The 12,322-nt window shown below is 44.7% G+C and overlaps 5 protein-coding genes across 5 annotated transcripts; 3 read left to right on the forward strand and 2 right to left on the reverse strand.

Moving 5' to 3' along the window:
- Positions 1 to 218: 218 nt before the first annotated feature.
- MCYG_05142 (Atg16p) lies at positions 219 to 977 on the reverse strand (the record flags this gene model as incomplete). The annotated part of the gene is made up of 3 exons (XM_002845227.1): positions 219 to 377; positions 425 to 819; positions 893 to 977. The coding sequence occupies 3 exons, from the start codon at positions 975 to 977 to the stop codon at positions 219 to 221; spliced, it is 639 nt and encodes a 212-aa protein (XP_002845273.1).
- A 1,870-nt stretch (positions 978 to 2,847) lies between these two features.
- On the forward strand, positions 2,848 to 3,839 carry MCYG_05143 (GTP-binding protein ypt7; the record flags this gene model as incomplete). Its single annotated transcript, XM_002845228.1, has 6 exons — positions 2,848 to 2,877; positions 2,952 to 3,005; positions 3,091 to 3,186; positions 3,269 to 3,448; positions 3,516 to 3,663; positions 3,730 to 3,839. 6 exons carry the CDS (start codon positions 2,848 to 2,850, stop codon positions 3,837 to 3,839), a joined length of 618 nt encoding a protein of 205 aa, XP_002845274.1.
- A 627-nt stretch (positions 3,840 to 4,466) lies between these two features.
- Positions 4,467 to 6,165, forward strand: MCYG_05144 (thiamine-repressible mitochondrial transport protein THI74; the record flags this gene model as incomplete). Its single annotated transcript, XM_002845229.1, has 5 exons — positions 4,467 to 4,703; positions 4,826 to 5,191; positions 5,397 to 5,442; positions 5,482 to 5,882; positions 5,947 to 6,165. 5 exons carry the CDS (start codon positions 4,467 to 4,469, stop codon positions 6,163 to 6,165), a joined length of 1,269 nt encoding a protein of 422 aa, XP_002845275.1.
- A 224-nt stretch (positions 6,166 to 6,389) lies between these two features.
- MCYG_05145 (AdoMet-dependent rRNA methyltransferase spb1) lies at positions 6,390 to 9,032 on the reverse strand (the record flags this gene model as incomplete). Its single annotated transcript, XM_002845230.1, has 4 exons — positions 6,390 to 6,928; positions 7,018 to 8,725; positions 8,806 to 8,955; positions 9,015 to 9,032. The coding sequence occupies 4 exons, from the start codon at positions 9,030 to 9,032 to the stop codon at positions 6,390 to 6,392; spliced, it is 2,415 nt and encodes an 804-aa protein (XP_002845276.1).
- Positions 9,033 to 9,376: 344 nt separating this feature from the next.
- On the forward strand, positions 9,377 to 12,144 carry MCYG_05146 (conserved hypothetical protein; the record flags this gene model as incomplete). Its single annotated transcript, XM_002845231.1, has 5 exons — positions 9,377 to 9,505; positions 9,569 to 11,470; positions 11,526 to 11,605; positions 11,659 to 11,808; positions 11,874 to 12,144. The coding sequence occupies 5 exons, from the start codon at positions 9,377 to 9,379 to the stop codon at positions 12,142 to 12,144; spliced, it is 2,532 nt and encodes an 843-aa protein (XP_002845277.1).
- Between the last annotated feature and the right edge of the window lie 178 nt (positions 12,145 to 12,322).

Here is a 12,322-nt window from a genome sequence, read left to right on the forward strand (position 1 = left end):
GTTATTGTTCGAGCGAAGCCTAACGGGAAGAGATGCATCATCATCACTTCCATCAGCTGGCAGCTCTGTGTATTTATTAGATGCAATAAATTGAGGAAAAGAAATGTATATTCATTATCAGCTCATACGATGGATTCTATAAGTAAAAACACCATACAAGGATACACCATCATCATATACAAACCTGTCTATCATTCTTCATGGCATCAAATCCCAGGCTATGAAAATTTCGACGCTTTATTCATGGCTTCCGCTTCCTGTCCCATTCTTGCCATCCATCGGTCAACAAGCTGTTTATTCTCTTCCTCAAACCTCTTGGATCGCTCCTCAGCCATATTGAACTGCAAATTGAGCGACACAAGCTCGTCTTGGACATCCTATTAGTGACCAATGTTAGCACAAATATGCCACTTATACCCAATACAAGAATAATGTCAGAACTAACATCAAGGAGTTTAGCTTTACCCCTCAATTCCTCGTCTCTATCCTTCAGACGGATCTGGAGCTGCGTTCTCTCTACAGCCAAATCTGCTGCTCTCTGCGTTTCCGCATTCAACTTCCTCGTCAGCCTATCTAGCTTTACAAGAGCTTGCTCTAGTTTGTTTGATAGGTCTTCTCGTGACTTTTGTGCAGCAGCCAGATCTTGAGTCGCAGCAAGTAGAGGATCTAGTCCTGATGGAGCAGCGCCGTCATCAGTGCCTTGTGATTTTTTGCCTTGAGGGGAATGTGTTGCTTTGGGTTTCGATACGCCCTGGGCATATCGGACAGCTTCGGCTCGTTCCTTTTCTAGCTTTCCAGAGCGATCAGCCAGACGTGTATCTATACGACACTTAGTCAACCAGGCACACAGACACGAGGTTCGAGAGAAGAGCTCATTTCGCGGAGGGCGTACAAGCCTCAAAAACGGAGATGTTTGCCTTTTCGCGCTGGTCTCTGGTGCATAAGGCCGTAGAATATTCCTCCCTCCAGTTGGGCATGTTTGCCTAGGCTGTACTCCGTCCTCCGTACGATACAGGGTAAATGAAAGTGATTAGATTGAACACATAGTACGCTACAGGAGCCAGTCTATCTCTTTTTATTAGACATCGTAAGGACCTGATATAGATGCGCAATCTACTCCGTACACACGTCGATATATAAAGAAGGGGAAAAACAAAATAGAACCTCGGGCGTAGGAACACGTGATACTGGAGGAACCGTAGAGCAACAAGCCAGTGGATGGGATACTGATTGAACATGTCTATGGATGCAGTTCGTTATCAAGTAGCTATCTGAAGAATGTGTGCAAGATAATCGCTTGATGGCTTGTACACCGGATATCTAGCGATTCCCTTTGGGTATTTGGCCTTTTGTCCTTTTGGTATACAAAAATAGGCCGCAGCCGATTTTTATCACTGCACCTGCGATTAAATATCACATCAAGTGGTACTAAACTGTGACCCTCTGATGCCTATACCCTTGACTTTGTTCATTACAGTACCACTTTTGACGGGTATACTCCATGTTATTATCTTCGAGGTCATTTCCAAGAAAAATATCCTCGAAGAAAAGGACTTAGCCGCGCCCCGCGCGTGAATAAATCACTATATAAAACAACCCTACCGTTCTAATACAAAGACACCATTGTTGACAACCCGTCCAACAAATAGTCTGCGTCTATAGAGCTCTTTGCACGTTCGGTTTGTGAGAACACGTATCTTGTTTGCGTACCTCACCATTTGGAAGTGACCATTAAAACTCGGTTTGAAGCACAAGTTGCTCTAATAAAAGCCTAGGCTCGCTTCAGACGCTCAACTTTTGGCTGCTTCCCTTTCCACCAGGCCTCCGACTGAAACTTCTGGAAGAGAATACATCGTCGAATTTGAGGTTGGCAGTAGTGGAGTACGATAAAGGCATCACTTTTCAGGAGGTTGCTAGGTACCTAGTTCTTCCGCGGTTAGAATCACTGACATGCTAGAATCAGAAATATTCAGTTTTCAGGCTTTAGTGGGCTAAAGCGTCCGAAGGAACCAAAGATGCGAGATTTTCGTTCAAGGGCGAGGCGATAGGAGAGCTTGAGCTGAGAAAAGGTTTTAAGGAGCGTCTATAGCGTGCATTGGAGAGATTAGAGGTAATTAATGCAGCATACCTAAGGAGATGAACGACTAAGCTAATTTTAAACCCTCCTACAACAGCCTTCAGCGACCATCCCGACCATTTGAGTGGTTATGATAGTTATGAAGACATTCCTGCCCTGATCTAGTTGTAGGATCTGTGAGAGTTGTCCTGGCTTATGGGAGTTACCGAGATAACGCATGCCATACTCAAGTATTGAGTTCTGGATAAGGCGTCCTATTCGGAATAATTGAGTCCAGAGTGTTCCATAGAGTCTGGCAGTTCTATGGTATATATGCGGGCGTGAGAGTCAGTACCGTCGGCAATACTGTATCCTGAGTAGAAGAAGTAGAATTAGAAGATTCACACTCCTCAGAGCTAGTTATGAATATCTACATCCTTTATCTTCCTCAACAACTTTTTATATCTTTATTGCATCATGTGACGCTACCAGGGGAAAATAGGGTCGTTCTTGGCGCTGATGTTATGATGTTATGCAACTTCTCAAGCTCCAAACAACAAAATCGACCATCAGATCTCTGACATCTCTGCCCTTCCCAGGAAAGTCCCAGCTATACAGTGGATAGCCGCCAGTGTGTACTCAGTACTCTGTGCCTTAACCAACATAGCAGGTGATTCTTTGCAACACAGTTGTGTTACGTCTTCCCTAGTTGCTACACCCTCTCGCTACTCTCGGCTGGCTTCCTGGCAACTTGAGCTTGCATTTGCTATAATACATATCAGCCTATAACCATGGCATCCCGCAAGAAGGTTCTATTGAAGGTAGGCTGCTAGCTATGGATGGATATATGCACTCTATCCACAAAAGACAGATTGCTGATGCTACTTTGTGCTAGGTTATCATCCTAGGTGACAGCGGTGTGGGCAAAACAAGCTTGATGAACCAATATGTCAGTGATTCTCTCACTTTATATAATGTTATAATGCTCCATGGACCCTGTTATGATTCTAATATCTCTGTTTTCTAATGACTAGGTCAACAAAAAATATAGTGCCAGCTACAAGGCCACGATCGGAGCGGATTACCTTACCAAGGAAGTCATGGTAGATGGACGACTAGTAACAATGCAGGTATATACGAACCTTGGAATTCAAAACCCCTCCCTGATTCGAAGATATCTTGTACTAAAAGTTTCATTCTCAATCCTTCTAGATATGGGACACCGCGGGGCAGGAGAGATTTCAGTCACTAGGAGTTGCCTTTTACCGAGGTGCCGATTGCTGCGTCCTCGTATACGACGTCAACAACTCGAAGAGTTTCGAAACACTGGATAGTTGGAGAGACGAGTTTCTCATCCAAGCCAACCTGAGAGACCCCGAAAGCTTCCCCTTCGTAAGTAGCATGATTTCATGTTGATGTACGGAAAGGGGGAAATAAAGGATTACTGATATAAGTATAGGTCGTACTAGGCAACAAGATTGATGTCGAAGAAAGCAAAAGAATGATATCCTCGAAACGAGCCTCCACATACTGTCAGTCGAAGGGGAATATTCCATATTTCGAGACCAGTGCCAAAGAAGCTATCAATGTAGAACAAGCGTTTGAAGGTTAGTTTTCTATTTCCCTCGTTAATGCCTTGTATATATTTGCTTACTTGTGCTGGAACAAAATAGTTATTGCCAAGAGTGCTCTCCTGCAAGAAGAGTCAGAGGAGTTCAACGGCGACTTTGATGATGTTATCAACGTCAACCACGACAGCGATCGAGATGCGTGTGCCTGTTAATACCAGTCCTACACATCCTTTTAGAACTCTCCTTCCTTACCTGTTATTGGGCTTTCTTTTCGGCGTTTCATTCCCTCTGTTAATATGACCTTTTTCCCTTCTACTAGGATATAGGATATTGACCCTTACATATTACTGTCTCCTTACAGCTTCTTCTCTTTTGTCAAAGTTATAACTTGACCTTTGCCTTCTTGGTTCTATGGGATGGCCAACTATAATTCAACGAAGTCCAGCTGTACCGAGTCCAGATGCTATATATATTTTTATTCTGCGCTTGGGATTCCTCTAATATATTTGTATATATAGCATATTGGTCTCCAGTGGTATTATCCATCAATGATGCCCTTTCGCAGTATCCAACTATTTTGTATATTTTTTGCCTCGATAGTGACATATACATTTTAATAATTCTGACTGGTTCTACTGAATATCATGCAATATTCAGTGGCAGACATTGTATCAAGAATTGGGCGTTACACTGCTTTTTCTAGCCTGTTGATGGCTGGCCTATATAAACAATAATGCTATTACCAGGACGAACTCTCTGTTTCTCCACATTCTCTGCATTTACACGGGATGATATAGTGTCCGAGAAGCTGTCTGTCTGCCTATCAGCCTCTGGTGACGATGGTGGCTGATCACGATGTTTCTGAAGGCGGTGGTGACAACGCCAGAATACGAGGCGACGGCGAAGACAACTCCAACAACCATCAACCACAACCAACGTCAACCACGCCGCTCCTGGGCCAGGATCACAGTCCGATGGCTCTAACCAGTGTTGGCAGACGGGGTCGACGGACCTTGGGCACCTTTCTCCTCCTTATAGTCGTGGTTCTCTGGACATCGTCAAACTTCCTTGCCAGCGTAGGTTCCCAGCAGCATTGGGTTTATAGCTGCTTATACAACAAGAAAAATAATATGATTGATGATAATAAAAGCTGCATGGCATGGGTTTACTAATCTCTATGCTCCTGAAAAAAAAATAGACAATATTCGCCGACAACACATATTCTAAACCGTTCCTCGTAACATACCTGAACAGTGGATCCTTTATTTTCATGCTGGTCCCTTTCGTCGGCAGCCGGGTTCACAAGCTATGGAAGGCAGGAAAACTACGGGATATCAGATCATTTCAGGCTCTTATCAGGGAGTTCAACAACCCTACATTGGGAGAGGAAACAAGACCGATTCTGAGCACCAATCAAGATGAAGAGACTGACGGCAGGCTGCCACAAGAAACAGGAGATACAAATGCACAGGAGCAACATGTTACGGCTGCTACGAGTGTATCGAATGGCAAACTAGGATTCAAAGATACAGCTAAACTTAGCTTGGAATTTTGTATAATATGGGTAAGTAATAAGTTCCTTTCCATTAGTACAATTTATTTGCTAGGAGATAGCTAATTCCTATTTAGTTTGTGGTAAGATGTATACCCCAAGGTTGAAATATGTCACTATGACTATATTATGAGACAATGTCCACCTAACTCTTCATTGAAAACACTAAGGCAAACTACTTCGCCATGGCATGTCTGCAGTACACAAGTGTTGCCAGCACTACGGTTTTGACATCTACAAGCGGTATTTCGCGGGACTCCCCAGTAAGGTATATATTATCACATACTGACGAGATACCTTAGGAGTGTGGACTCTCATATTTGGAGCGGCTATTGGAGTTGAGAGATTCACAGTCCGAAAATGTATTGGTGTGCTTACATCACTTTTCGGCATATTCCTGATATCTAGAGTTGATATCTCCAGCTCATCTGATTCGAATAAGAGTTCTTTCCCCAACAAACCACCTGCTGAAATTATTCTTGGTAACTTCATGGCCGCATTCAGTGCCGTTCTATATGGAGTTTATACGACCTTGATGAAGAGGCGCGTTGGGGACGAGTCCCGGGTTGATATGCGAATTTTCTTTGGCCTTGTTGGGGTTTTCGCTTCCGTCATACTCTGGCCTGGATTCATCGTATTGCATTATACTGGAATCGAACCGTTTACTCTCCCACCTACTAGGTTCGTTTTTCTGATTGTTCTGGTAAGTACTTGAACCCAGACCGAAGAGTAGGATAGCTTGACTCATGTTAATTCCCATTCGACAGGTTAATGCAATTATATCATTTGCATCAGATATATGCTGGGCCTTTGCTCTTTTACTCACAAGCCCAGTAATCGTGACAATTGGATTAAGTCTCAACATTCCGTTATCATTGCTTGGACAAATTATAATCCAGCACAAGTATGCAACGGGAATGTACTGGCTTGGTGCTACTCTGGTGTTTGTTTCCTTCATAGTTGTGAACTATGAGGCCCCTACATGACAGGTGGGCGTGCTATTTCACATTGATGAGTGTGACCTCTCGGTATATTTCACGTTGATTGTCACCTATCACTATTTCGGCGGGTTTATGTGGTTTATTAGTACAGCGATAGATATTCATTCATAGGTTTCGATATATTAGTTCGGGAATTGAATCTTCTACAAGACTTTGTAAATCTTTCAAGACATCATTTGACGAGTCTATTCTGGTCTATGCAATATTCATCACTTGCTCTTTTTCTTCGCCAGCCTCTTTTCAGCTCTGATATCCTTTTTCATTCGGGCATCAACGATCTTATATCTCCCCTTCACTCCACGAGGACGACCAGATATGCCCTTATTTCCACCCCTAGCCACCACAAGTTTCACTTTTTGCTTTGGTTTTTTCTTGGTAGCCTTACTTATCATTTTCGCAATGGATTGCGCCTTATCTCTTTCGCTGATACCCTCGTCCTCGGCCAACAGTGAAGATTTCTTGCGCAGCTTCTCTAGTTTCTGCGCTTGTTTGAACTTCTTTCTGCTCTTGGCCTCACGAACCTTCTTGATCGGCCGGGCATTGATGGCGCGCATTTTCTCTCGGATTGCGGCCGCTGCTGCGGCTGTTATAGGCCGTTGGATCTTTGAGTGTTGGTTCTCGTCATCAAGGAACCATTCCGGGAGACCTTCGACGTCGCGGAAGGAGTATCTATGGAAACCATCGTCAACAAACTCCTCGGTTGTTTTTTCGCCTCTGGCCATCTGATGAGCTAAAGCCATGGCTTCCGCTGTTATTATGTCAACGTCTGTTGGGGCTAGGTTAGCGTATCCTACGCATACAATGTAAACACAGAAGAAAAGTATCGGGGAAATATACCAAGTTGTCCGTTTTTCTTCCGTGGGTCATCCATCTGGCGATCGTCGTCATCGTCAAAGTTCTTTGACTTGCTCATCTTAACTTCCTCATAGCTATTGTCGCTAGCCGTTGATGGGGAGGGTGAGGCAGCCACTCGATCTCTTTTTCTAGTATCTCTCTTAACCACAGGCGGTCGCTCCTTGGTATCGCCATTTGTCCTTGCCGGGGTGGGATCATCGCTTGCTTCTTCGTCTTCAACAGCTCCAAGATCACGGAATATATCTTGATCAAAAAACATAGCCGCCTTGTTGGAGAGTCCATTTACATGACCTCCAGTAGGTGCTATAGGGAAAGCCTGGGAAGATTCATTGTCTGATTCTTCACCCTCTTTTTCATCGGAGAACCCTTCCCATTCTTCTGTTTCATAGGCTTTGCGTGATTTTTTGGCTCGTACTTTCGCGTCTCGGTTTTCGCGTGCTTCTTGATATTGGGAATAAAGAGCGTCAAGTTGACGCTCCAGTCGGTCCCCATCTTCGTCAGAATACTCTTCCTCGGAGTTGTCTTCTTCTTCACTACTGCTTTCTACGGCAGCAGCCATACTGCTGGCGGATACTGACCGCGCAGCTGGTAGCTTCTCGGCCGTCTGTAATCTGAACATAGCTCCCTCTCCGAGCGGACCAGCCTGCTCCATTCCAATTTCCTTTGGAGTTGTCATATTCATCTGCAGCCTAATGATATCCTTTCGTTTTCGTTCATTTTCTTTTCGCCGTTCACGCTTATTTTTCGAGGTTTCGCGCTCATGCATACGCTTCAGATCTTCCTGAAGTGCCAGCTCCTCGTCCATTGGCTCGACTTCGGCAACCTCCTCAGTCTCCTCATTCTTTGAACCCTTTTTCACTGCTAACCCAAATTTCTCACGTACTTTGATTCGCCATCGCAATAGCTGCCTAAAATCTTTCTTACCCAAGACCTTGAGGTCTTCACAGCACATGCGTACTTCGTTTGTTGTCTCTGGCAGCCGTTGTAATGTGGCGAGGGCAAGGTCGCCGCCTGGTGATTGCGCAAATGTAAGCTTGTTGTATGAGCCTAAGATTGATATAGGGTCGGTGGTATTTATGAACTCGGTTGCTGGCAATTCTTTATGCTGGGTCCAATCATTCTCTTCGTATCCATCTCTCTTCCTCTTTTTCTTTTCTGGATTGAAAACTTTGGCCTCATTATTCGGGTTTGGGTCTTGTAGTTCTGCAAAGACATGCTTGGGGTCGAGGAACTTCGGATCAATATGCTTGGGCGCCTTGAATCCGAGGCAAACAACGAAAATTTCGGCGGAAACATTTCGCGAAGATGGAGGTTTTGTGGCTTCAACAGTGGTGAAGAGCTGTTTAAAAACCCACAGAAGGGGATTATAATCTTTTGACCTGAAAACCTTTGTAACAAATGTACCTCCGGGTATCAAAAACTCTGTTGCCAGTTTCAATGACTGTAAAACCAATTCCGCTTGAGAGAAAGCATCCTGAACCCAGGCGGTACCAACGTTTGGTGCACCATCATGAAGTACTGTATCTGCTTTCCAAGTCTTGAAGTGTTGTCGTATCGTGGCTCTGCATTTGTCTGTTGTGATATCGCTCTGGAAGGTGATGACTTTAGGAATTGCCTTGATAGGAGAAAGATCAACGCCAACTATAAGACTCTGCGATGGCATGCATTCGGCAGCAACTTGGCACCATGACTGAATTTTCGCAAACGAGACGAGTGTTAGTGGACAAGGTTATATCACCTAGGTATGAAACAAGGGTGGCATTGGCTTACTCCTGGGGCCGCACAAAGATCCAAAAGGACCTTACTCTTTTCAAGAAAGCCATATTTCTTGTTGAGCTGGATCAATTTAAAGGCAGCTCGCGCACGATATCCCTTCTCTTTCGCCAACCGATACCACTTATCTAGACGACCTTTTCCGTGCTGAAAAATAAGTCAGTACACGCTTTGCAAGACAAAATGGAGTATCGGTGAATTACTACCTTCTTCTGGATCGCCATGATGCAGTCTAATGGCCGGTCCCCGAGCACACAGAACGTCTTCTCTTCCTTGATATCAAAAAAGAGAGAATGTTCGTCTCTGCTAAAAAAAAAAAGCTTCGCAAAAGCAACTTTTCTGCCGGCTCCCACCGCCCCCATCGGCCTTATCAGATTGTTACATAAGCGATGACATCACGTTACTTGAGCTACTGACCAAAACGCTTGAAAAAAGCAAAAAGCGACATCAACTTGAACCTCCATAGCACTCCCATAACGCTTGAAAGGCCTCCGTTTTCAACAAAAGAATATGATATACACTTCTCCGACTCACCAGGTTCCATGGTGATGCTCTATCCTCAGCCTTGATGGCTCCCGTAGCGCGTGCAGCACGAACAGCGGAGGATCAAAGAGGCACCAGCCCGCAGCCACCATCGAGCCAGAATAATACAACCAGCAACGCAGACACAGTCAAGGAACTACCAGGAGATGGAATGGTGAGGATATCTTTTGTTCCGCTATTATTGGGTTTGCCTATTCTGACTCCTCCTTTTTATCAGAGCTGGTATCTTAGATCTTGGCCCACTAAGTCAAAGGCAACGGCTGTTACCGAGGTCGCCCGTGAGAGCATTTCAGCAGCCAGTGCAGCAACCTCTCAACGCGCACGCTCATCCACATCATTGCGAAGTGCGGCTAAATCCTCTAGGCCTCCCTCAATCCAGTTGACAAAAAAGGGGGCAGTATCTACTAGGTCACTCCCGGCGGACGTTGCCACCACACGGGTAAATATTGCTTCGACAGGAATTTCTCCCATGCCAAAGGCATCGCATAATATTGTTAGCAATGTCCATAGTGGCTTAAACCCGTCTAACGATACGAAGAAGGTGGAAGATGAATTGAAGAACGATGAAGAGCTGAATAGAGATGATGAACTGAAGGACAGACAACTTCAGGAACGAGATACCAGCGAGCAAAAGCAGGATTCTTCTCACGCTCAGACAGACGTAAAGATTGACACAAAACAGAAAGAATCGCAGAATCAAGCTTCTCGCCCAGTAGGGTGGCTTGAGTGGTTTTCGATGGCGAAAACAACAAACGATACGGTCCAAGAAGCACCTAATCCTACAGTTACAGAGGAACACATTGCATGTTCGACCACACCGAAGGTCGAACTTGAGGATACGGAGAATTCAGTCAACGTTAACTCCCACAAACACGATAATCCAACACCCAAAGAGAACCAAACTTCGCAGTCAAGGTCATGGCTGCAGTTATGGGGTGGGACCAATATTAGGTCTCAAGCAGCAGCTCCTGAAATATCACCAAATCCCCAAAACATGAAGGACAGTACGTCTACGCCACGGCCTAATGAAATAGAGGAAAATACAAGCTCCACACAACCCATAGATACAGATAGAACAAGCCAACCTACTAAGGAAGCTAACCATGGACGTACGGGATCTGTTTCCGGATGGCTCTTTTGGCCAAGACAGCAGCCAGATGCAAGCTCTACTGCCAAGAAAGGTGAATATGCGGATGAGAACGCACCACCTGATGGAAATACGAAAGACCAGCCGAAAGCAGCTCTATTGGCTGAAAAAGTAAAAGATGCTCCAGTTTCAAAGAATAACCATACCAAGCCTTCAACATCTCAACCCACAACCTCAGAATCTCCTACAGCAAATGTCCCCAAGGAACCACCGCTACAACCCGCCAATGTTTCGACAACTCCCCCCACAAGGAAGGGAGAGCGTGCACCGCCAAATCAGGTACTCCCGTCCTTCCAGACCACATTTCCACTCGAGAACAGGCCTAGTTTTATCGAACAGCTTAGCCGTCTGATTTATAAAAAAGGATCTGAACCAAAACATGTCTTACGAAGCCAAGCTACTCCTCAGGTAAAAAGGGCTATAGCCATTGGTGTCCATGGGTATTTCCCTACGCCTCTAATACGGACTGTTATAGGCCAGCCCACAGGAACCTCAGTTAAATTTGCCTCTATGGCGGCTAGAGCAATTGAAGAATGGGCAAATGAAAATAACTCAACCTGTCACATTGAAAAAATTGCGCTCGAGGGCGAAGGCCGTATATCTGAACGAGTTGACTTGCTTTGGAAATTACTTCTCAATTGGATTGAACATATTAGAGAGGCTGACTTTGTCCTTGTCTCCTGCCACAGCCAAGGGGTCCCTGTTGCAACAATGCTAGTCTCAAAGTTAATAGCATTTGGTTGTGTAAGCAATGCGCGGATCGGCATATGTGCAATGGCAGGTATTAACCTAGGTCCTTTTGCTGATTATAGATCCCGGTGGATCAGCGGGTCAGCGGGAGAGTTGTTCGATTTTACAGATGCGGAAAGTAAAGTCTCACAGGGCTATCGGACGGCTTTGAAAGCTGTTCTTGATTTTGGAGTAAAGGTTACTTATGTTGGAAGTATAGACGATCAACTTGTATCTATGGAGGTGAGTGTTGATCTACTCTGCTTGGTATCGACACGCGCTGACCTCCAGTTCCTAGTCATCTACGTTTTCAACCGTTTCTCACCCTCATATATACCGTGCAGTATTTGTCGATGGACGGGTACACGCTCCTAGCTTGTAAGTGGATGCCCTCATGAACGTAAGGAAATACATACTCAGCATGCATATAGCCTTTCACATTTAGTTGGTTTTACGATGAAGTTGCGTAACCTAGGTGTCTCTGACCATGGCCTGATTCGAGAACTCAGTTCTCCTCTTGCTGGAAGTTTATATACAGGAGAAGGTCATTCCCGCCTATATGAAGACAAGAACGTCTACAAGTATGATTCCTTTTTGCCTCCATCAAAAATCAGAGTATATGCATGAACTAACCGGCTGCTTCTAGACTCGCAATAAGGTTCGCCTTGGAAACCACCGTGGTCAACAATGCAGATATCCAATTTCATACGATTAATGCTCCGACTGCATCAACTTCGACTGCAAACCCATACATACTTCCTTTCGCCATGCGGGGCGTCCTTGAGGAAGAGTATGTTCGTCATCAACTATCAGATGAAACTACGGAACTCTTAAAACAGTTCGAGGATTGGAAACCATCCACAAAAATATTAAAAGATGTTAAATTCCGCTTAGAGGGAATACGGTCAAAACTATGATACCATTTCCTTCCCCATGTCATATATTGTCTCATTGCGTTTGAGCGATTTGTACTTATTCGGTTTATAGAAGGAGGGCGATTATCTCATACAAAGGAGTTCTATTTCAAATAAAGAGTAATTTTGTCAGGTTCAATTTCTTTTATTCCTTGTAAGCTAACAACATATATCCACTTTA

The sequence above is a fragment of the Microsporum canis genome, genomic scaffold, assembly GCF_000151145.1.
Source record: "Microsporum canis CBS 113480 supercont1.5 genomic scaffold, whole genome shotgun sequence".
In the NCBI taxonomy this organism is placed as follows: domain Eukaryota; kingdom Fungi; phylum Ascomycota; class Eurotiomycetes; order Onygenales; family Arthrodermataceae; genus Microsporum; species Microsporum canis.